The 22,283-nt window shown below is 56.3% G+C and overlaps 2 protein-coding genes across 2 annotated transcripts in view; one reads left to right on the forward strand and one right to left on the reverse strand.

Annotated features, from left to right (window-relative positions):
• Window positions 1-22,283, forward strand: part of LOC110475147 (TBC1 domain family member 24) — a 186,240-nt gene that overhangs the window by 159,128 nt on the left and 4,829 nt on the right. The window lies entirely within an intron of this gene.
• Window positions 1,504-7,154, reverse strand: PIRT (phosphoinositide interacting regulator of transient receptor potential channels). The gene is made up of 2 exons (XM_085556904.1): window positions 7,031-7,154; window positions 1,504-3,296 (listed from the first exon to the last, which is right to left on the reverse strand). The coding sequence occupies exon 2, from the start codon at window positions 3,272-3,274 to the stop codon at window positions 2,876-2,878; it is 399 nt and encodes a 132-aa protein (XP_085413030.1). The 5' UTR covers window positions 3,275-3,296; window positions 7,031-7,154; the 3' UTR covers window positions 1,504-2,875.

Below are 22,283 nucleotides of genomic sequence, written 5' to 3' on the forward strand. Positions count from 1 at the left end.
ATGAGGCAGCTCAGACACCTGGAGCAGGGCTGTGGAATCCAGGAATGAGGCAGCTCAGACACCTGGAGCAGGGCTCTGGAATCCAGGAATGAGGCAGCTCAGACACCTGGAGCAGGGCTCTGGAATCCAGGAATGAGGCAGCTCAGACACCTGGAGCAGGGCGTTCTCCACCCCAGCCTGCCGGGCGGGTTTGCTGCCCGACCTTTGAGATGCAGGGGCAATGTTTCCCCTTGGAGCTGCTCTGCAGAGATAATGACTTTTGTAATGCGTTTCCTGTTCTTTTTATAGCACAGGGGAAGCTGGCAGGCCACGTCTGAGCTTGCTTCACTCAGACATAATTATGTTTGCTGGAAAAGCTGATCTTTTCTCTGAGCGTGTTTTCCTTTGGTCTGACCCAGAGCATCACGGCAGGATTCAAAGAGGCTTCAGTGGGAGAGCAGACGAAAAGCAGGGAGCAGCCAAACAGGGCTTGGGAGGTGCTTGGGAGCAGCCCAAAAGTGGGAATTTCCCCATGGGCTGCTGCAAGGTCCATCCAGCCCAGCCCTGGCCAGCAATGGCAGGAGGACACAGCAGGAGAGCTCTGCACCCTCCTGGCATCTGCTCCTCACGGACTTCTCCAGCACCCACCACTGTTAGGTCATGGAATTTAAACAGCACGTTCTTCTCTTTGCTTCTACTGCCTCTATTTTAAAAATCTGTTGTCCATAAAACCGTTTAAATCCACGGATACTCCCTGTCCCTGCAGCCTCCCACATCCCAAGGAGGCAAAGGTTCAGTGGTGCCACAGCACGAGGCAGGAATTCATTTCCCTGCAGCACTGTGGGGTTTTGCTGGGCCACAGCAGGGCGTGAATTTTATGCCAGCTCCTTAAGAAACCCTTGTGAGGAGCCCTCAGGTTATCCTGCTTCTGTCTTTCGCTAAATTGCTCCAGCTCACTTCAAGAGAAGGATACAATTCCCACTGCTGGGGGCTCCAATGCAAAATTCCCTCCCTCCCTGGTGGTGATCAGGCATTTATCCCCTGTGCTGCTGGGGGGAGTTCCCACTTTGCTCCAGAACTTCCTCCTGCAGTTATGCCCCTGCTGTTAATCTGACTTTCCCCTCAATTATCCCCCTATTGTTAATTTGATTTTCCTCAGTTATCCCCCTGCTGTTAGTCTGACTTTCCCCTCAATTATGCCCCTATTGTTAATTTGACTTTCCCAGAGTTATCTCCCACCTGTTAATCTGACTTTCCCACAGTTATCCCCCTGCTGTTAATGGGATTTTCCCTTAGCGTTCCTGTCCCTTTGCCTCCCTGTCCCACCACAGATCCGGGCAGCAAATGCTGAGCTCCCTGTGATGGATCCTCTCCTCCGCAGCTCCATCCTCCTGCCAGGGGTGCTCCTGACCCCACAGAGGTGTTCACCCACACCCAAAGCAGCCCCAGCCCCGCTCCTTGTCCTCCCACAGCACCCCAAACTCTGTCACCCCACAGCAGAGATGTGACACAGAGCAGCCACGTCCCTGGGGAGCGTTTGCCTTTAATGGAAGCTCATGTTCTGGTTATAAATGACCAGTCTGGAATCCAGCTCAATCCTCGGTGACTTTTATCACACCGACACCTCACGGACTGCCTCCTCCTCCTTGGCATGGGCAGCAGGAGCTCGCTGTCTCCCCTGGCAGTGCCAGCGCTGGCTGGGCACAGCTCCGGGCAGCAGGATGAGTTTACAGGTGCCCTCCATCCATCCATGCAGCGCCAGGGCTCTGCCCTGTGCCCACACCTGCAGCCAGCTGGCACCTGGGGCTGCTCCTCACCGTGCTGCCCGCTTTGCCACGCTGAACCCCGCTGCCCATCGTGTGTCTGCCTGGGGCTGCCCCAGCAGCAGCTCGGGGTGAGTCCCTGCCCGGTGCCCGCTGCCAGGGCAGGGCTGCAAACAGCAGCCGGGCATGGTGTGACACGAGGGATGGCTGAGGAGGAAACAGCTCTGCTGGGTCCCGTGCCAGCTGTGGCACAGCCCCGTCACCCAGCTGGCACTGCCTGCCCAGGGACGCCTGCGCCACTCAGGAAACAAAGTCCAGGGCCAGGCTGAGCCTGGGGCAAAGGGACCTGTGTGCTCCAACACCCCTAATCTGGCTGTGCCAGCTGCCAGCACGGCTGTGCCACCTCCAGCTGTGCCAGCTGCCAGCATGGCTATGCCACCTCCAGCTGTGCCAGCTGCCAGCACGGCTGTGCCACCTCCAGCTGTGCCAGCTGCCTCTGTAGAATCTGGGACCTTCTGCAGGGTTTGGGACCCTCTGCAGGGGCCGGGACCTTCTGTAGGATCTGGAACCTTCTGCAAGGTCTGGGACCCTCTGCAGGGTCTGAGACCTCCAGCAGGATCTGGGACCCTCTGTAGGATCTGGGACCCTCTGTAGGGTCTGGCACCCTCTGTAGGGTCTGGCACCCTCTGTAGGGTCTGGCACCCTCTGCTTCTGCTGCCTCCTGCTGCTTGGCCGACCCTGCAGCCTCTCTGGCACATCAGGGAGCCTGCAGGAGTTGTGGCTCCTCTCTGCTGGGGGATCCTGCAGAGCCTCCCGGGGGACCTGGGCTGCTCTGGGCTTTGCCTCAGCCCAGGCTCCTCTGGGGCTGTGCTTTGGCCACTTTGGGGCTCTGTGGTCAGGGGGTGAGGCAGAGCCCAGGCCTGCCTGGCTGGGCTCAGCGGAGAAGCCCTGCTCCTTTTTCCTGGGATGACTTGGATGAAGTCCAAAGTGGATTTTCACACTGGAGACCGTGGTGGGAAGACGCTGACGGGGGTGAAATCCTCTAGGGAGTACAAGAAAGTGTTTCTTTTCATGGCTGACCAACAGGCTCGGTGGAGGGCAGGGGAACCTTCTCGGGAAGGTCCTGGCTGTCCTCAGCGGTTGAAGAAGAAGGACTTGAGGCTCTGTAGGAACTGGGACTTCTGCCTCTGCTTCTGCTTCTTGCGGATGATGGGGATCCAGACCAGGCCGCAGACCAGGAGCATCAGTCCCAGGGACAGGAAAGCCGGGCCAGACATCTTGTAAACCTTCTTGTTCTTGGTCAGGAAGCAGGAGAGGCTGGTGATGACCACCCCGAAGAGGAAGACGGCCGCTCCCACGGACACCACGATGACGGGCTTGTGGTAAATGTCCCACTTGCTCCTCGGGGCGCTGGTCCACACGGACTCGCTGCGGGAGCTGGTGCACAGTGTGCTGCCCGTGTCGCTGGTGATCAGCTCCCTGAGCTGCGGGCACTTCTCGCTGTCCTCGGGGCTCTTGGGGGGCATTTCCATGCTGCTGGGCTGAGCAGGACACCTGGCACGGAGGAGAGAGAGCAGAGCAGGGCAGTGATGGGGGATGCAGGGTGCTTGCCTTTGCTCGGCAGTGAGGCAGCCCAGATGGAGGGGGAGGAGGTTTTGGGGGTCACTGCAGGGAAAGAAGAGCATCACAGCCATGGAATGGTGGAGCAGGCAGTGGGATGGGCAGAAGGATGGGCAGTGCCACCACTGCAGGGCCCAGCACAGCTCTCCCTGAGCACCACACAAACCTTCAGCCCACGTGGCCTTTGGGAACCCAGAGCCCCCTGCAGCCCCCACGGCTCTGCCTGCTCTGCTCAGCAGGGATGGCTCTCCAGGAGCTGGCACCTCACGGGTGATGCCAGGCTGGCGTTGCTCCCTGCCTGTGCCAGGGCAGGAGTGACCCCAGAGCCCGTCAGCCCCGGCTTTTTTCCTGGAGCTGCTGATCCATGCGGGAGCCAGTTCCACGTCAGGGCAGCCACGCTGGGGCTGCAAGGCTGGCACAGCTCCAGGGGCTGGAGGAAAGCTGCCCAGAGCTGGGCCACGCTGGGCTCAGTGCCCACCTAGGGATGCTGGTGGATGGGTGCCAGCCAGCACCTCCCTCACGCCTCCAGCTGTGTCCCTGCCAAGCTCTGTGATGCAATTTTGTCATTCAGTGCCCCCAGCACGGCCAGTGCTGCCGAGCTGGTGCTACTGACACCTTTGGGGTGTTTCAGGTCTGCCAGGCTTGGACAAACAAGCCCAAAACAAAAGCCAAGAGCAGAGGACAGGGCTTGCAGCCCTCCTGGATGGAGTTCTCACTGCTCTGTTGAAACAGGGAAACAGGGGCAGGGCAAGGGACACATTTCTGATAGGGATTCCCAGAATCCCAGAGTTCTTTCATTTGGAAAATCCCTCCCAGCACAACCAGTCCACCCTGTGCCCCATCCCCACCTTGTCCCAGCCCAGAGCTCTGAGTGCCACCTCCAGGAATTCCTTGGAAACCTCCAGGATGGGCATCCAACCCTCCCTGGGCAGTGCCAATCCCTGAGCCCCCTTTCCATGGGGAAATTCCTGCTGGTTCCACCCTGAGGCTGCCCTGAGGCCGTTCCCTCTCCTCCTGTCCTGAGGCTCTGCGTGGGCAAAATCTTTGCTGTGCTGGCACCTACACAACCTGCCCTGGGGTCAGCCCAGTCCCCCAAAACCCAGCAGTGGCAGCTCTGCAGGGAAGTGCCCAAATCCTGAGTAATTCCAGGTGCCACCACCCACCTCACTCGGAGCACTGCTGCCTTCTGCTCCCGCTCCTCCAGTGCAGTCCAGCCCTTCCCCGAAATTTCATCCTGGCACTTCTTGTCTTTGTCCTCCTGACGTGCATCACAGAGAGGTTTTATGATCAAGTCTAACTTTAATTTGGTTTCGTGCTAGGAAGTTTGCTTTATTCTCCAGAATAATCCCACACCTCAGCAGCCTGAACCTCGATGTGCTGTTCCATCCTTTAGGCATCCCATTCCCTGAGTGTGCCACCCTGACTGTGCACCCCCGGGCAGCAGCCCTGCCCCTCTGTGTGCAGAGTTTTCATGCCAGGCTGCTGCAGGAGCCAGCAGCTGCCTTTCAGCTTTGCCTTTCCACCAGAGAGGATTTATTCCCCCCTTCATTTCCTGGCACAACCGCCCCTCCCTCCACAATTCCCAGACCCTGCTCTTTTCCCAGCTCTTCCTGGCAGAGCCTGCTTTTGTTTTCCGTCACACTTTTGCCCACTGCTGGCTAATGAAGGATCTCACTCCCTGCCTGGAGCTTGCTTGGGAGCACTGGGAGGATCTGCAGCTCTTGGGAGAGCTAATGCAATTCCAGCTGCTGCTCTGCCCCCGCTCCATCCCCAGTCCATCACCGATGTGCTCTGGATGCGCTGAGCAGCCGGGCAGGAGAGTGCTATCGGATTTCTCCCGGATTTTTAGCCATTGTTGGAAGCAGACAATCAGCAGATGACTCTTTGCTGTCTTGAAAATGCCTCCAGAGCACGTCTCAGGTTTCACATCTGGTAGTTCTGAAACCCCGGGCAGCTCTCGCTGCCGGGGTCTCTCCTTCCCCTCTCCATCAGGGAGAGCTCCTGGCATTCTCCTCCCTGTGCTCTTCCAGTGCTTTGTGTGGTGAATTTGGGCTCTGGACTGGGAAATCTCGGGGGGCTCCTTGTTGGGGACCCCAAGGCCAGGCACAGCCCACCTTGGGGTCCTGGTCTGGGGCTGCAGCTCCCCATCCCTCTGGCAATCCACGGGCGTGGAAGAGAAAGTTCTGAGGACGAGCCCGGGTGAGCTCTGCAGCCCATGGATGTGCCTTGCCCTGATCCCTGCTGGGGAGAGCCCCAGACCCTGCCAGGGCACTGCCCAGCGCTGCTCTGCCTGGCACCAGTGCCCCAGGCTGGTGGGACTGGGCGTGTGGCAGCTCCAGGCACCTGCACACGGCTGTGCTCAGCCTTCCCCAGCTGCTGTGAGACACCGAGGTCCTGCCCCACAGCCAGGGACCTCTGGGGCCTCCTGCATGGCTCCTGATGCTCTCCTGGCCAGGAGCAGCACCCGTGCCCTGCAGAGCCCTGGGGTGGGACCCAGAGGGCTGGTTTGTCCTTCAGCAGGAGATGCGCCCAGCCTGGCACCCCAACAGGCAGCAAATCCTCTCTGGGTCCCAGCTGGGAGGAAAACAAAACCCTGGGGAATGGAGGAAAAGATTTTCCTGCTGCTCTGGAGTGTCTCAGTTGGTTTCTATCTGGTCCTGGTGTTTAATCTCAGTCCAGGATCCCCAGGGGACAGCAGCAGAAGGGGTTTGCAGCTCTGGAGGCTCCATGTGCCCATGGAACGGGAGGGGAGGAGGCTGCTGCACCCATGGATGTGCACAAACTCAGCAGAAACTTCTCCTGGGATGTTCGTGCTGGCTAAATTCAATCACGAGTGGCTCTCAGTCAGCTCCCAGTGAGAGAGATGAACGTTCAGGGACCCAGCTCACCCGGGGTCCCCAGGAAACCCAGAAAGGTGAAGCCTGAGGGAGGTGGGGGACCTGTTGTGCCTCAGGTTCCCCATGCAGAGCAGCCCCACAGCCCCGTCTGCCTCGGGCACTGCCCATGGGGAGGTGTTGGGGGCACAGCACCCAAAGCCCCGAGAGGGAAACGGCTCCAAACCCCCAGGGAGCGAGGCTGAGCCCACTCCCCACGCTGTGCCTCTGCTGTCCCCGCTGTCACTGGGCTCTGGTGGCTGCAGGCGGCTGGTGGCACTCACGGTGCCCTGGGCATGCCACTGAGTGACCCCAGCACCAGCGGCTCAGGGCAGCTCCAGCCTTGTGCTGCTGTGCCAGCCCCAGGAGGGCTGGGCTCTGCTGGGCTCAGCTTAGGAGGGCACGGGGAGGTTGTGGGGACAGGGGTGGGTGCCCGAGTGCCATCCTGTCCCCGTGCCCTGCTCACCTCGGAGCCAGGAGCGGCTGGCAGCTGTGCCTGCGGACCGGCTGCTGCTGCCCCGAGACCCTGCGGGCTGCCAGGGGCTCTCACCTCCCCTGCCAGCCCTGAAAGCCCCTGCGGTGGAGCCGGAGGCAGAGACCCCTTGGTGGTGGAGGACAGCTGGGCTGGGCTGGTGCCTGCATCCTCGGGAGCAGCTCCCCAGCACTGCCAGGGGCTGGCCCAGAGCACCTCACGGACCTGCTGGGCGAGGAAGAGCTGCAGGTGCCTCAGTGGGGCTCAGGCAGAGCAGGAGCCCACCCCGCTCCCTCTCAGCCACGGGCACCCCTGCTACTTACGTGCTGAGCAGGGAGGATGGCTGCAGCCGAGGCCCCTCTCCAAGGCAGCTCACCCCGAGCCCCTCATCCCTCTGGGTGTTGCCTGCTGGGCTCTGGTGAGGCTCATAAACAATGGAGCATCCCCCCCCCCGATGATCTCACCAGCCCATCGGGATGGTGTTTAACTCCTTGTGTCCCTGCCCTGCTCCTGGGCTGGGAGGGCTGCGGGAAGGCAGGGCAGGGCCTGCAGCAGCAGCCGGCGCTGGGGGCTTGGTGCTGATCCAGCCTTGGACCATCAGCGAGTTCCTGAAACATCTCTGAAGTGCAATTTCTGCCCTCTCAGAGCAGGGAATCGTAGCCAGAGACTGCAAAGTGCTTTGAAGCTCATCAGCAAGGCATTAGAGGGATGCAAGGTATTAGCAGTTATGTATTAATTAACATCCTGAGTGCATTACAGCGAGGAGGATGGGAAGAGAGAGGTGGTTCTGGAAATACTGCTTCAATTCAGGAGCCCCCAGCCAAACTTCCATCCCCTCTGACAGCAGTGTGGGTCTGCGTGGTGCAGGAAGGACCCAGCGGTGCCATTGCTGCTGTCCTGGGCTGGGCTCCAGCGCTGGATCCTCCATCCCTGAGGGACCCTTGCTGAGCTGCTGCAGTGAAAAAACGACTCTGAGCTGCAGCACGGGGCTGGCTGGAGTGGGACGGGGTGGGAAGAGCCTGCGGAGCTCTCCTGGCCATGTGCACGACCCACAGCGGTCAAGGCTGGGCACAGAGGCAGCACAAGGGTCTGGAAAGGGAAGGGAGGGTCCAGAGGGGCAGCGTGAGGGGACAGCACCTCATCCAGCTGTGGGCAGCTGTCAGGAGGACAAGAGCCTGGCTGAGCCCTTCAGCTCAGCTCTGTGCAGCCCTGGGGCCAGCAGCGGTGGCCGGGGGACAGGCTGCCGAGTTTTGGGAAGGGGCAGGAGGCTCCCAGCTGGGCTGAGCTCATCCCTGCCCTGGCCTCACCCGTGGATGAGTTCCCTGGGCACCGTGGCCCTGCTACAGCCAGGTGAATGCTGCCGGGTGCTCTCCCGGTGTTCTCCCGGTGTGCTCCCGGTGCGCTCCCGGTGCGCTCCCGGTGCTCTCCCAGTGCGCTCCCGGTGCGCTCCCGGTGCGCTCCCGGTGCTCTCCCGGTGTGCTCCCGGTGCTCTCCCGGTGCGCTCCCGGTGTTCTCCCGGTGCGCTCCCGGTGCTCTCCCGGTGCTCTCCCGGTGCTCTCCCGGTCCACTCCCGGTATTCTCCCGGTGCTCTCCCAGTGCTCTCCCGGTGCTCTCCCGGTGTGCTCCCGGTGCGCTCCCGGTGCGCTCCCGGTGCGCTCCCGGTGCTCTCCCGGTGCTCTCCCGGTGCTCTCCCGGTCCACTCCCGGTATTCTCCCGGTGCTCTCCCAGTGCTCTCCCGGTGCTCTCCCGGTGCTCTCCCGGTACTCTCCCGGTGCTCTCCCGGTGTGCTCCCGGTGCTCTCCCGGTACGTTCCCGGTGCGCTCCCGGTACTCTCCCGGTGCTCTCCCGGTGTGCTCCCGGTGCTCTCCCGGTACGTTCCCAGTGCGCTCCCGGCGCTTTCCCGGTGCGCTCCCCGTGCTCTCCCGGTGCGCTCCCGGTGCGCTCCCGGTGCGCTCCCGGTGCTCTCCCGGTGCTCTCCCGGTCCACTCCCGGTATTCTCCCGGTGCGCTCCCGGTGCGCTCCCGGTGCGCTCCCGGTGCGCTCACGGTGCGCTCCCGGTGCTCTCCCGGTGCGCTCACGGTGCTCTCCTGGTGCGCTCCCGGTGCGCTCCCGGTGCGCTCACGGTGCGCTCCCGGTGCTCTCCCGGTGCGCTCCCGGTGCGCTCCCGGTGCTCTCCCGGTGCTCTCACGGTGCGCTCCCGGTGCGCTCACGGTGCGCTCCCGGTGCTCTCCCGGTGCGCTCCCGGTGCGCTCCCGGTGCTCTCCCGGTGCGCTCCCGGTGCTCTCCCCGTGCTCTCCCGGTGCTCTCCCGGTGTGCTCCCGGTGCGCTCCCGGTGCTCTCCCGGTGCGCTCACGGTGCGCTCCCGGTGCTCTCCCGGTGTTCTCCCGGTGCGCTCCCGGTGCTCTCCCCGTGCTCTCCCGGTGCTCTCCCGGTGTTCTCCCGGTGCGCTCCCGGTGCTCTCCCCGTGCTCTCCCGGTGCTCTCCCGGTGTGCTCCCGGTGCTCTCCCGGTGCGCTCCCGGTGCGCTCCCGGTGCGCTCCCGGTGCTCCCCCGGTGCGCTCCCGGTGCGCTCCCGTGCGGTCCCTGCTGCCACCACGCGGGGACACGGAGCGGGACCGCGGGCGGGGACACGGAGCGGGACCGCGGGCGGGGACAGGCACAGGCGGAGCCCCCGGGGACCCCCGGCAGCCGCTGGGTGACAGGGACGAGCGGCGGGCTCTGGCCCGGGCCGGGGCGGCGCTGCAGGTACCGGGGAACGGGAGGCTGGAGGCGGGCGGGAAGGGACCGGCCCCGGGCCACCCCGTCCCTGGGGACAGCCAGGGGACAAAGGGGATTGTCCCGCGCTGCTGCGGGCTGCGGCGGCCTCACCTCGAGTCCTGGGGCAGTTTGGGGTAAGATAAAAAGTGTCTAAAGCTGTCGGGAAGGGTCTGGAGGGGCCGTGGGAGGAGCTCTGTCCCCAGTGGGAGTTTATTTAGGATCGTGGAATGACCTGAGTGGGAGGAGACCCCAGGATCACCCAGCCCAGCCCAGACCCCCACAACCCCACCTGGGCATCCCTGGCAGCGCTGTCCAAGGGCTCCTGCAGCTCTGGCAGCCTCGGGGCCGTGCCCATTCCCTGGGCAGCCTGGGCAGTGCCAGCACCCTCTGGGGAAGAGCCTTTCCTGAAATCCATCCCCAAACTCCCCTGGCCCAGCTCCAGCCTCGGTTTCCTCCCTGTCCCAGAGCAGAGCCCGGAGCTCTGTCCTGGCTCTGCTCCGGGCTGAACAAGCCCCGTGCCCGGGTGTGCCCCCAGACCCTTCCCCACTGCTGTGCCCCTCCTGTGGACACTGGGGCAGCTTCACAGCCTCTTTTCTCTCCTTAGGGTGGTGCCCAGGCCAGGCTGTGCCCTGCTGGGACAGGAGCCCACGTCCCCAAGGCTGTGGGGCTGCTAAAGGTGCCAGGGGCTGCTGGAGGTGCCAGGGGCTGCCAGAAGCACCATGGATCAAGCTGAGCTCAGTGGGAGCAGAGCCCAGCACAGCTCCAGGAGCAGTAGGTTATTGGAAATGCAGGTGAAGCTGCTGGGAAGGAATGCTGATGTCTCACCCCAGTTCAGAAAGTGGAATGATTTCTTTATTATAACTATACTATAATACATTAATATATATTTAAAGGAGATACTCAAACTACAAACCTGCATTTTCTAACTCCCATATCTAACTCCCAACTCGTGACCCTCTCTCAGAGTCCAGTCCCAGGTGGGTTGGATTGGCCACCAGGCTCAAACAATCCTCTCAGAATCCAACCAAGCAACACCCCAGGTAAACAATTCTCCACAGACATTCTACATAGGAAAAGAAGGAGCAGAAATAGAAATTGTTTTCTCTTTCTTCCCTCTGTGCTGCTCTATGAAAAAATCCTGAGAGAGAGAAGCATGTGCCTGCCACAGTAGATGGTGCTGTTGCCCTGTAGGATGATGCTGGCAGGGGCAGCAGAATCCCATATCCCAAACCAGGAGTGCTGCATCCATCTCAAGTCTCTGGCAGGGGAACCTGAATCCCAAAAAGCTTTCTGCAGCCCCTCTCCCCAGCACCCTCATGGGAAACCTGCAGTGCAGCTGGCTCTGGAGCAGCAACCCCAACCAAGGTTTCCCAGGACCTGTGTCTCTCCCCCAGCTGTCTCATGGTAAAGGGACTTTGTTATGGTTTTTTATTTTTTATATATTTTTAATTTATATTAATATTTATATTTTTTTTTCCTTGGCCGTGGAGACAATAATAAAGAAATCCTGGGATAAAGGGGCTGGCAGTAAAACTTGGGTGAGTTTCTGCGTCCAGTTCTGACCTCCTCAGTACAACAAAGACAAGGAGCTACTGTTTAGTTAGCTGGGTTTGTAATCAAGAATACACAAACTGACAAATAGATTTTAGGAACATCAGACAATTGTGGGCCTCCTCTGTTCTGAAACCAAATGAAGACAAGGAATGGGAGCTCTACCAAGAGTTCATTTGTCAGATTTGCATTGCAAAGGTAGAAAGGTCAGAACAAGGAAGACTTCATTGACTTCCTCATTTTGGGACCTCTCCCCATGAAAGGGACACCGACCCATTTCAAGGAACAAACTATGCATGCTTAAATAGTTTTTGGAGTGATTAGCATACAAAGCAGGGAATGGGATGTACCAAAATGGTGAATATGTATTTGTATTTTGGGTGTTCAATACTTTCATGGATTAAAGGGCTCTATCATCACCTGGAAGCTGCAGTGTGGATTTGGGAGCGATCCCACACACAATAAACACACCCTTTCTAACTTTAAACTGCTAGAGAGTTTTTGTCTGTCACAGCTAGATATTGGTACTTGATCAATATCCATATTTTTTAATAAATCACAGAAACATCCCAAAGGACCCCAGGGTGAGTCTGACACCAGTGTCACGCTGTCCCTCGTGGCACCAAGTGCAGCAGGAGAGCAGGGCAGAGATGCCACTGCCCTGGCAGCCCAGGGCTCTGCCAGGGGACAGCTCCAGGCTGTGCCCCCTGTTTGGCTGAGCTGTGCCAGCTGTGTCAGCCCTGCACCGTGGTCCCAGCAGCGCACAGGGAACTCTGCTTTATGTTTGAATTACTACAGGGGGAGAGATAACAACTCCATAATTAGGTTTGCACCTTTGAAATCTTATAGTTCTTTTGCAGCTTGAATATTTATGCAATCACAGAGCTTCGCATGTCCCAGTTCTCCACATTATTTATTTATGTTCAACAATGACTGTACTTGTTAAATCACAATGTTTTCAAGAAAAAATATGAGAAAGGAAGAACAAAAAATGCACCTCAAGCCCAGAAATGCTTTTTCCTCCTCTCCCCCAAGCCTCAAGGCCTTACCTTGGATCCTTTCTGTTGGAAGCCCTGGGGATCTCTTAGCTCCAAACTCATGATACGTTGTACAAACACAAATAATTTGTTTCTCTAAAGGAGAAAAAGGCTGGGCCAAAGTGGGAACTGGGGATTTCTCGCTGAAGAGTCTCAAGCTCAGTGCTGGGTTCCATGTAAATGAAATGTAAAGCAAATTTCCATGAGGACACTGACACAGGTTTGCCATTGCTTGCTCTCAGGTAAGTGGCTGCAGGAGATGTGGCTGCTTTCAGGTGCCTCCTGTATTTATCTCTTTAATCACTTTTTTTAAGCATACATGGTTTATTGTTTTATTGATTGGACAGAGCTTTGAATAATCAATATGGCTTTAGGAATTCACTGGGAATGACAGAATTGCAATTAAGTAGAGTATGTGGAGAGAGCCTTAACCCATCTCATTAATTAATGAGGTCACTTTTTTCAGGAGTTTCATGGGAGCCCTTGGGAAAAGAAGATGGCAATTTACTGTAATCCCTGGAGAGGTTTTTTTTTCTCCTTCCTCATGCAAAGTTATCCCAGACTCCCTGCCCTGTGCCAGTGACCTTCGTGTGTCCTCCTGCAGCTTCTTTGTGCAACAGAGAACGGGATCGTGGTGAAAAGGAATTTCAGCCTGTCCAGATGTCAGGAGCTTTTCCTTCATGCAGCCAAACCCTGGCCAGGGTCCACAGCTCTGACCCAGCCCTTTGTCCTGTCCCCTGCTCAGGGCAGCGAGAGGCAGTGCCACCGTGACCCCAAAAAGGCTCAGGTGTTCTGCGTTATGCAGCTTTATTCCCACATTTGGAAGGAGTGGAAAAGCCAGGGACCTCATAAAATGGAACAGCTGGACAGGACAGAACACACATCCAACCAATATGATTAATGCAACGTTCTCCATTTATTCGAGAGAAGATGGCAGCTTATATACACTTCTACATAGTTTACAATTTACAAAGGCACTCTGATTGGCAAGCTAACATTGTTTATCTTTGTCTTAAGGTGGCCTAAACCTCACACTATAAACCTGTACTGCTTCACACCCAGACAGCCCAGTGCTCCCCACCACACCTTAATACAATTATTAACTGCGCCACAAACTCTTAATTTCTAACTGCGTCAGAGGCTGGAAGGCCTCACAAGGCACAACTCTGAGGCCTTGAGTGGAGTAGCTCAAATCTCATTCCAAACATAAATCATGACCTCTGTCTCTCAGAAATTCTGTAACAGAGTGGCTTCCTGGCCAGGGGTGGCCCCGGATCCCACAGAGCCAGGCAGGGGTGGTTTGGGGCCAAATCTGCTCTGGGAAATGAAATTCTGCTGAGAATCTGGGCAGGCAGGGCTGGAGCTGGGAATGGGAGCAGGATGAGGCAGTTCCAGCCTCCCAGGCCTAGGAAATGAAAGGATTCTGTGGAGAACTGGGGCAGGCAGGGCTGGAGCTGGGAATGGGAGCAGGATGAGGCCGTTCTGGCTCCCAGAACTGGGAAAAGGCAGGATTCTGTGGAGAATCTGGGCAGGCAGGGCTGGAGCTGGGAATGGGAGCAGGATGAGGCTGTTCTGGCTCCCAGAACTGGGAAAAGACAGGATTCTGTGGAGAATCTGGGCAGGCAGGGCTGGAGCTGGGAATGGGAGCAGGATGAGGCTGTTCTGGCTCCCAGGCTGAGGGACCAGCCCAGCAGCTGCTCCTGCTCCCTCCCAGATGGAGACCCAGGCACCAGCACATGGAGGCTCCTGGAGCCAGTGCAGCATTTAGGGAAAAGTGATTCATGCTTATATTTGCAAATAAACTCCCGTTCTGCCTTTGCTTGCACTTTGCAATCTGTGCGTGGCTCAGGTAGGAAGAAAACTGCTGAGAGTTCCCAGGAAGGTTTCCAGAGCAGGAGATTTCACAGCAGTTCTGCTCTGCTTGTCCAAACACCCCGAGCACAAGCTCATCACTCATCCTCCCCTTCCATGAAACTTGGTCCCCTCCTTCTAATAAGGAGCAAAAAAAGCACTATTTTAGGCTTTTTCAGTGAATTGCTCATGATTAAAGAGATGGTTGGGAATAGTCAGTGAGGTTGAGAAGTCTCTGTATGAAATATTGAGCAGTGCTTATGAAAACCAACTGCATTTGTGTGGCAGAAATGGGGCTGGCCCAGCAGTGGCAATGAGAAGGAGACAGAAAGCAGCAGAGGCTGATGACTTATGAGGACAAAATGGTTTCAGCTGGGCCAGGCTGGGATGGAGAAAGTGTCTGGGTCAAGCTGGGCCTTGTCTGCTCCCTGAAGGGGTGGTGTGGTCACACCTCACTCTAAAAAGAAAAGTGGCAGAGTATTTATTGATAGAAAACAGTAATTTAGCAAGGTTCAGTGTCAGGCTACACTAGATTATTTACTGACAGAGGACAGGCTCAGGCAGAGCTGTCAGGAGCCCCTGGCACATCGCCCTGGGCAGCTCCTGAGTGGTGGTGGCTCCAAGCAAAGCCTCCAGAAGTGCCACCAGACATGTGGTGACAATGAACCTCCAGACTGTAAAAAGGAAATTGGCTGCTAACGGGAGGTGGGCTTTGCACAAATGGTTCTGGAAGTGTTGCTGCTTGATTCTGAAAACACTCAGTGATCTTGTGGAGCCAGGGAGGGGCAGAATGACTCGCACGATTTCAGAAGGTCAAATGAGCATTTATTCAAAAGCACTTCTCTGTTTTATAGAGAACATAATGAACATTAATTCCATTGCTCTTAAAGTAAAAACATTTCACCTGACTGCTGTACTGGACTTAGGTCAGTGTGGCAGAACATATCTATAAACAATATGAATGGAAAGCAAGATAACAAATGGTTTACATTCCTCCCAGACTTTTTCCCAGGCTTAGCCTGGCAGAAATCTTTCTGGTTTTCTCTCTGACTGAACTGAGAATATCCACAGTTCTGCTGGCCTAATGCATGGTTTGATGGAATTTGGTGGAATCTGGTGGAATTGTGTCCCCTGCTGATGCTGCTGGGCCGAGAGCCCCAGAGCTGATGGAGACCCCGCTTCATGCCCAGCCTGGGCAGGAGTGCTTGGCACCGAGGGCAAACTCAGGGCTGTGCCAAAGCCCTGCTTGAGGACAAGGCCTTGTTCCAGAGGAAATCCCAGCCAGGAGTGCTCAGGGGGAGGTTTTATCCTGATTTGGCTCAGCAGGCGCGGCTCCTGGGAGCCCTGGCCCAGCACAAGGCCCTGCGGAGGTGGCACTTGGTGACGAGGTGGCACTGGGTCCAAGGTGGATCACAATGGCCTTGGATGTCTTTCCCAGCCTGTGAGCCCAAGCTTTGGGGCTGTGGATATCCTCAGTTCAGTCAGGGAGAAAAAGAGAAAGGTTGCTTCCAGGCTAAGCCTGGGAAAACATCTGAGAGGAATTTGAACAATTTATTATCTTGTTTTCTGTTCATTTTGTTTATAGATATGTTCTGCCACACTGACCTAAGTCCAAGTGTATCAATGGTGTGGAAGGTTTTCACTGTGAGACCAGTCATATTTCACCTCAGCCATCCTGGTTATAAAAGAGGAAAGTTGCTTGTTAATAAAGCTCATTCTTTGCCTTCTGGAGTCTCTTCATTCCCATCCCTGCCTCAACAGTGATGTGGGGGTTTCTGGAGCAGCCAGCCCAGTGTTGGTGTCCCAATTTGGTCCCAGTTTGTTTGTGGAGCCAGAGGCAGCCCTGGCCCCTGTCACAGCAGCGATGGCTGAGTTCCCTTCACAGAATCACAGAATAATCACAGAATCACAGAATAATGAGGTTGGAAGAGACCTCCAAGATCATCAAGTCCAACCTATGCCCTAACAACTCAACCAGACCATAGCACCACGTGCCATGTCCAGTCTTTTTTTTAAACACATCCAGAGATGGTGATTCCACCACCTCCCTGGGAAGACAATTCCAGTATTTTATTATTCGATGGTTCCCTGCCCAGGCAGCAGCACTGATGGAAGCAGCACAGCTCCTCCTGCTCTGGCTGCCTGGAGCCATGAGGACAGGAGCTGCTGCAGGCTGGCACACTTTTCAGTGGGAAGGGCTGGGGAGAAGCTGAGCAACGACAACAACAGCACCAACCACAATAAAAACATTAATTATAAAAAATTAAATTAATTAATTACAAAATTATTTAATTAATAAAAAAAATTAACTATAAAATTTTAGTACTTATTAAAATTCTCCCCCAGTCACTCCCAAGCCCCTGAGGTTTATTGATGACCATCAGAGGATTAACCAAATGCAACGGGGATTTTTGCATGTTTATTTTGCAGGCACACACTTCTTTCATCGGGGTGACAGCGCGGGTGATAAATAGCAGATATTAAATACACAGTGCTGCTGGAGGATCCATCCATCTCCTCTGGGAAATTGGCTGTGTCAAGGGAGGGAAAGGCAGGCAGCAGGCAGGGCTGGGGCAGGACAAGGTCTCCAGCCCTGCTGACCCATGGATCCATGGCTGTGGCCAGGGCTGGGGTAGCCTGGCCCAGAGGCAGCCAGGGCTGCTGGAGAGCCTGGCTGGGAAGTGATTCCCAGAGGGGAGTGCACTGAACAGCCTCGAGTCATGGGAAATTCAGGCTAGGAGGGAGCTGGTTGGGAAATCTCTGCCTCCCTGTCTCCACCCTTTCCTGCTTTCCTGGAGCATCACGTCCAAGTTCCACATTTCCAATGTATTCCAGCAGGTTATCACCTTGGATAAATATTTCCCACATATTCCAGCAGGTTTCTCACCTTGGATAAATATTTCCCACGTATTCCAGCAGGTTTCTCGCCTTGGATTTCCTTTTCTCCCTGTTTGTTTCCTCCATTCCCAGCACACATCGATCAGAAGCCTGTGGAAACCAAAAGCAGGTCAGTGGGACAAATTAATTCTCTCTGTCCTCTGTGCTAAGACTTTATGACAAGTGGCTAATCATCTTTGATTCTTCTGCTACTGCTGGTAATGATATTAGCCACGATTAACTCATTTAGCTCCTCTTGGATTTAGTATCTAATTCACCAGCACATCAGAAGGGAACAGGCAGAGATGTTCAGGAAGCAATAACCCCGTTTCCATGTATTGCACTTTGTTTAGAGCTGCTCAGAACGACCTTTTGGAGTTAATTGATCAGCTGGGAGAATCTGTGAGACCTCGGTCAGTGGGGTCTTGCCTTCAGCTGCTTTGAGGGGTGGCAATTAAAGCTTGCTTTCCAGGAGGGGGCAGGTGAAGGGAGGTCCGTGGGGGCTCAGGGGGTGGGGAGCAGCACGATGCTCATCATTCCCAGGCACCTGAGCTCCCCCAGACCCCAAAGCTCTCATTTCCCCTCGCTGCCAGCCCCTCAGGCCTGGGGTGGGCTGGGATCTGCTGGGATGTGCAGATTGCCCCATGAGGGAGCAGAGCTGAGCCCATTCCAGCTGCACGTGGCTCCTGCTTTACACAGGAGCAAGAACACCCTTCCTGCCCCTGGGGGCTGTATGAAAAACCCTGAGAGGATGAGAAATGTGCTGCCACACCATGCCACAGAATTTCCAGGAGCTGGGCTGCAAAGTGGCCTCTGGGAATGCAGGGTGGGAGAGGAACGGGCTGGGGTGTCTAATCCAAGGTGGAGGAGGAAGAGAGGGAAATGGAGCAGCTCAGTGTGGGAGCAAACCCAAGGATTCTGCATTTCCTTCATGTTCAGCTCCACTGCCATGCAGGGAAGAGATCAGGATCCCCAGAAATTCCCCTTCCATCTCCCGGGAGGGTCTGTGGCCTCTGGGAGAAACTCAGCTCCTTCCAAGGGGTTCCTGGAGGAAGGAATAATAACTCTGAGCTGCACACAAAGTGCCAGCAGCTCTCCTCACAGCTCAGGCACACACAACAATCCTTTTCCAGCCCCAGAACCAAGGTCCAGAGTTATTTATTATTCCTTCCTCCAGGCAATATTTGTATGGCCGGATCTGCTCCCTGTGTTTCTCCAGCGACTGCAGGGGGAGCTTTGACACCAAAATTAGGCTGGGCAGCTCTAAGGCAGGGTAAAAAAATGCCCATTCTGTTGGAAACACGGGAATAAATCAATGGGGGATTCGGAAATCCAAGGGTTCAGTCACTCTCTGCTCCAGGCTGCTCAGAGTGGAGCTGCTCCCAGCACAGAGCTGGGCACGTTCTTCAGTTTGCCTGGAAATTCAACTCACAACAGCTTCAGTTAAACCCAGCTTAACTTTTCAAGCCCTGGGGAGGGGGTGTGGAACCGTGGGGGAGCAGCAGCTCACATTGTCATTCAGATTCCAAGACCCCACAACCTGAGGGGTGGCTCAGGAGGAAAATCTGGTGGGAGCAGCCCCTTCCCAGGATTTCTGCTTCCCAAGGAATATCCGTCATTTTGGAGGCAGTTCCTTGTGCTAACCCAATAGGGGAGAGCCTGGACTAAAGCCCCAAGAATAGCAAGCCCAGCTTGTGTTTAAGATCCCAGCTGCTTTCCATCAGCAGAGTTTATTCATTTTGGGCTGAGCAGAGAGATGCAGAAAAAGCAAGTAAAGCTGCAGAAATCAGTTTGGCTTCTGAATAAAGCCGTATTTTAATGAAGAAACAAATTCAAGGCTGCAAAACACCAAGCGAGAAGAGTTTCTGTTGCAAACTTTCATGCTGAGAAGCTTCTGTTTTCTTCAGGCCACTACTTCCTTGGGAAGAACAAGACTTTTGTAAATCAAGCACCAGCTTTGGGAGGTTCTCCAGGCTGGATCACCTCCCCCGTGGAAGCTGTGTCCTCCCCAAACCCTTCCTGAGTACTCCAGTGGCAAGGACAAGGGGAAGGTGCTGAACTCAGTCCCAAAAAGTTTCCTGCTGGCTTGGAAGCCCTGCCTGGCTCTGCAGCACTCAGGATAGAAACCCTTCCCTGGAGAGCTGCATCTCATGTCATCCTGGGGCTCAAACCAGCTGCAGGGCCAGGGAGCAGCTGGGAAGGGACCCTGGATCCATCCAGAATGGAGCTTCCCAGATCAAACCACCACAGGAGGAACTCCAGCATCGAGAGCAGAACTCTGAGATTTCCCTTCCTCCTCTGGAGCCACAAAATCTCCAAGGTCACCTTGCAGCAAACTGGTGACACACAGACTGCTTGAAGGTGATAATCTGAGTATAAAATTGGCTGGAAGACTGAAATTTAACGGGTTGCAATCCCTCTTACACTGCCCAGCTTCAACCTGCTGATCTGGAGGCAGACATTTCTTCCCTGAGCTGGGGTTTGCTGTGTTTTACTGTACCTGCCCAGCTCTGTGCAGCCCCTGTATTTGTTGTGTTTTTACTGTACCTGCCCAGCTCTCTGCAGGTATTTGCTGTGTTTTTACTGTACCTGCCCAGCTCTCTCAGGTATTTGCTGTGTTTTACTGTACCTGCCCAGCTCTCTCAGGTATTTGCTGTGTTTTTACTGTACCTGCCCAGCTCTGTGCAGGTATTTGCTGTGTTTTTACTGTACCTGCCCAGCTCTCTGTAGGTATTTGTTGTGTTTTTACTGTACCTGCCCAGCTCTCTGCAGCCCCTGTGAGCCCAGGGAGCTGCTCTGAGGAGCTCAAAGCCCCACTGTGCATGGCCACGAGCACACTGCTCCGATGTATGACTTATTGTCATGGCCTGGCAGGTTCAAAACAGCTTCTTCAAGGGAATATATTCAAACTGAAAATATTTTTGGATGAGAAAGAGCTGTTATTCCTAGGAACGAGTTGGACTAAATAAAAAAAAGTACTTTTCTGGAAAGAAAACACCTTGAGAATCGCTGTTGGAAAATCTCAGTGCTCTGATTCTCATCTCCTGGAGATGAAATAAATCCCAGGCTCCTACAAATGGCCTCAGGAGGGGCTGCAGGGAGCTGGAAGGTTTCTGTGCTGCTGAAGGATGCAAAGCCCCATCCTGGTGCCACAGGCCTCCAGCTGGGAAAGAATTAGCAGTGAGTCCATGGTTTGAAGGCTGATCAATTGTTTATTGTATCATCTTATAGTGTATTCCACTATGCTTCTATTACACTATATTACAGTAGCAAGAGCTCTCACTAACTAACTAAACTAACTAACTAACTAACTAAGTAAAAACCTGTGGCTCTTCCCTGAGAGTCCCAACACAGCTGGACCCAACTGGTCCATGAACCCAAACACCATCACTGAATCCAGTCAAGCATTCACCTTGGGTAAACAAACTCCACATTCCAGGTGGGCACAAACACATGAACAGAGATAATAATAATTGTTTGAGTTCTTTCTCCTAACTTTCCTGGGAGAACTCGCTCTCTTTTCTCTCTGGCTGAACTGAGGACACCCACAGCATCCTGCTGCCCAGCATCCCACAGGGCTGCTGCTGAAGGAGCTGAACTAAATGTTCAGATCTCCCCGAGCCTTGGCCTTTCTTTTATCCTCTCAGCAGCAGCAGCTGCGTCCCTGCGGCGGGCCTGGCCCTGCTGTCCTACTTCAGCAGCTCAGGAAAAGCTCTGCAGGAGCTGCTGCTGCTCTGCCCTTCACCCCTGCATCCCTGTCCCCTCTGCTGCTGTGTGCCACCCACGGGGACAGGGACGCTCCCTGTGCTGTGTGCAGGCTGCTCTGGCTGCACATGGGGCTGTGCTGCCCGAAAAAGGGATTTTCTCATCCGGGGGCAGCTTTAGGCTGTGGCTGCCCCGTCCTGGCAGGGTGGGTGCTCAGAGGCACAGGGAGGGACACAGGGGTCCCCTCCCTTCCCTGGCTGACCCAGGGAGGGGGTGCAGCTGCGCCCTGGCCCAGCAGATCCCATCTGGGTGGCAGCGTTGGCTCCCCCAGGCTGTGGGGCAGTGGGGCTGTCACCCACAAGGTGCAAATTCAGCCCTGGGCTGGCCAAAAGCACCCACAGGACCTGCCTTGGCTGGAATTTGCTCTCAGGGCAGAGAGGGGCAGAGCCCAGCGAGCTGGGACGTGAGAGCACCGGGCAAGGAGGGGCCAGAGCTGCGGCCACTTCCCCGATTTGTCCCTCCCTGCCAAAAATCCCTGTCACTGAGGAGGAACCTGATGTCTTCAGACGCTGGCATTCCTGCCAGCATTAATTTTCCGGTTGGCAGAGAAGGCCAATGACAGCAGCTTGTGCCAGGAACAGTGGAGAGCAATTTCTGGGGTGGTTGATCTCCTGTTCCAGGCAGCACCATGGTCACAGGGGGTGGGAAAAGCAATTACACCACAGCCACCAGGGCTGGGCTGGGCCTGAGCCCCTGGCACTGCCCGGGCAGGGCCAGAGCTGCTTTGCATGGCCGTGGTGCCACCCTCCTGCTCCCTGCCCCGCAGCAACCATCACCCCAGCCTGGGCAGGGCTCGGGGCAGTCTGGGGTGATGCACAGGGCTGGCTCCAGGGAGACTTTCTGCCGTGCACAGCCCCTCTGCTGCCTGTGCTTTCACTGAGAGCCTTCTGCTGCTGCTGGCGGTGACAGAGCCGGGGCTGTGCCTGGGGATTGCCCGGCTGGGAGGGCAGGGTGAGGGCAGGGGGGCAGAGATTGTGCAGGCTGTGTGCCACAAACCTGGGGTGACGTGCAGCGGGGCAGAGATCACCCTGGGGTGCAGGCTGTGTGCCACAAAGCCCAGGTGCTCCTTGCTGCCCGTTTCATGCACAAGCACAGCAGCTCTGTGCCCCACACGAAGGCTGGGGACAGCTCTGCTCCAGCTAAAGGGACAGGCTCACCCCACAAGGGAGGAGAGGATTTCCTCCCTGATGTTGTAAAGACCAAGCCAGGACCTTGTTTGAGTTCATCCCTGACCACCAAAGACATTTCCAGGGTGGGAAGGAACAGCCTGTCCCCTGGTGGGGTCTGGGACCCTGTGGAGCTCTGGGGGAGCCCCTGCAGTGTCCCCATCCCCTGGTGGGGTCTGGGACCCCATGGAGCTCTGGGGGAGCCCCTGCAGTGTCCCCATCCCCTGTTGCCAGGACTCAGAGGCTGCAGGTGGAAGTGCCAAGCCCTGTCGAAGATGAAGCTGCCATGAGACAAATCCCCACAACAGCAACTGCAGATGAGCACAGATGGCGAAGAGGGAGGGGTTGATTCCAGCCCTGAACAGAGTGAAGGTTTGGAATTGGCACCCTGGGAAGGGGAACCTCTGCCCACCCCTGCCAGCCCAGCTCGTGGCAGTGTCTGTGAGCACCCTGGGTGCCTGGAGCTGGCACTGTGTCAAGGTGGCACCTCCAAAGAGCAGCTTGGGGTCCCTGAGGAGAGCAGGGTGAAGAAGGACCAGCTGTGGGATCTGTGGGGTGGTGACAGCTCCTGTT

The sequence above is a fragment of the Lonchura striata genome, chromosome 18 (genome assembly GCF_050655825.1).
Source record: "Lonchura striata isolate lonStrDom1 chromosome 18, ASM5065582v1, whole genome shotgun sequence".
NCBI classification, from domain to species: Eukaryota; Metazoa; Chordata; class Aves; order Passeriformes; family Estrildidae; genus Lonchura; species Lonchura striata.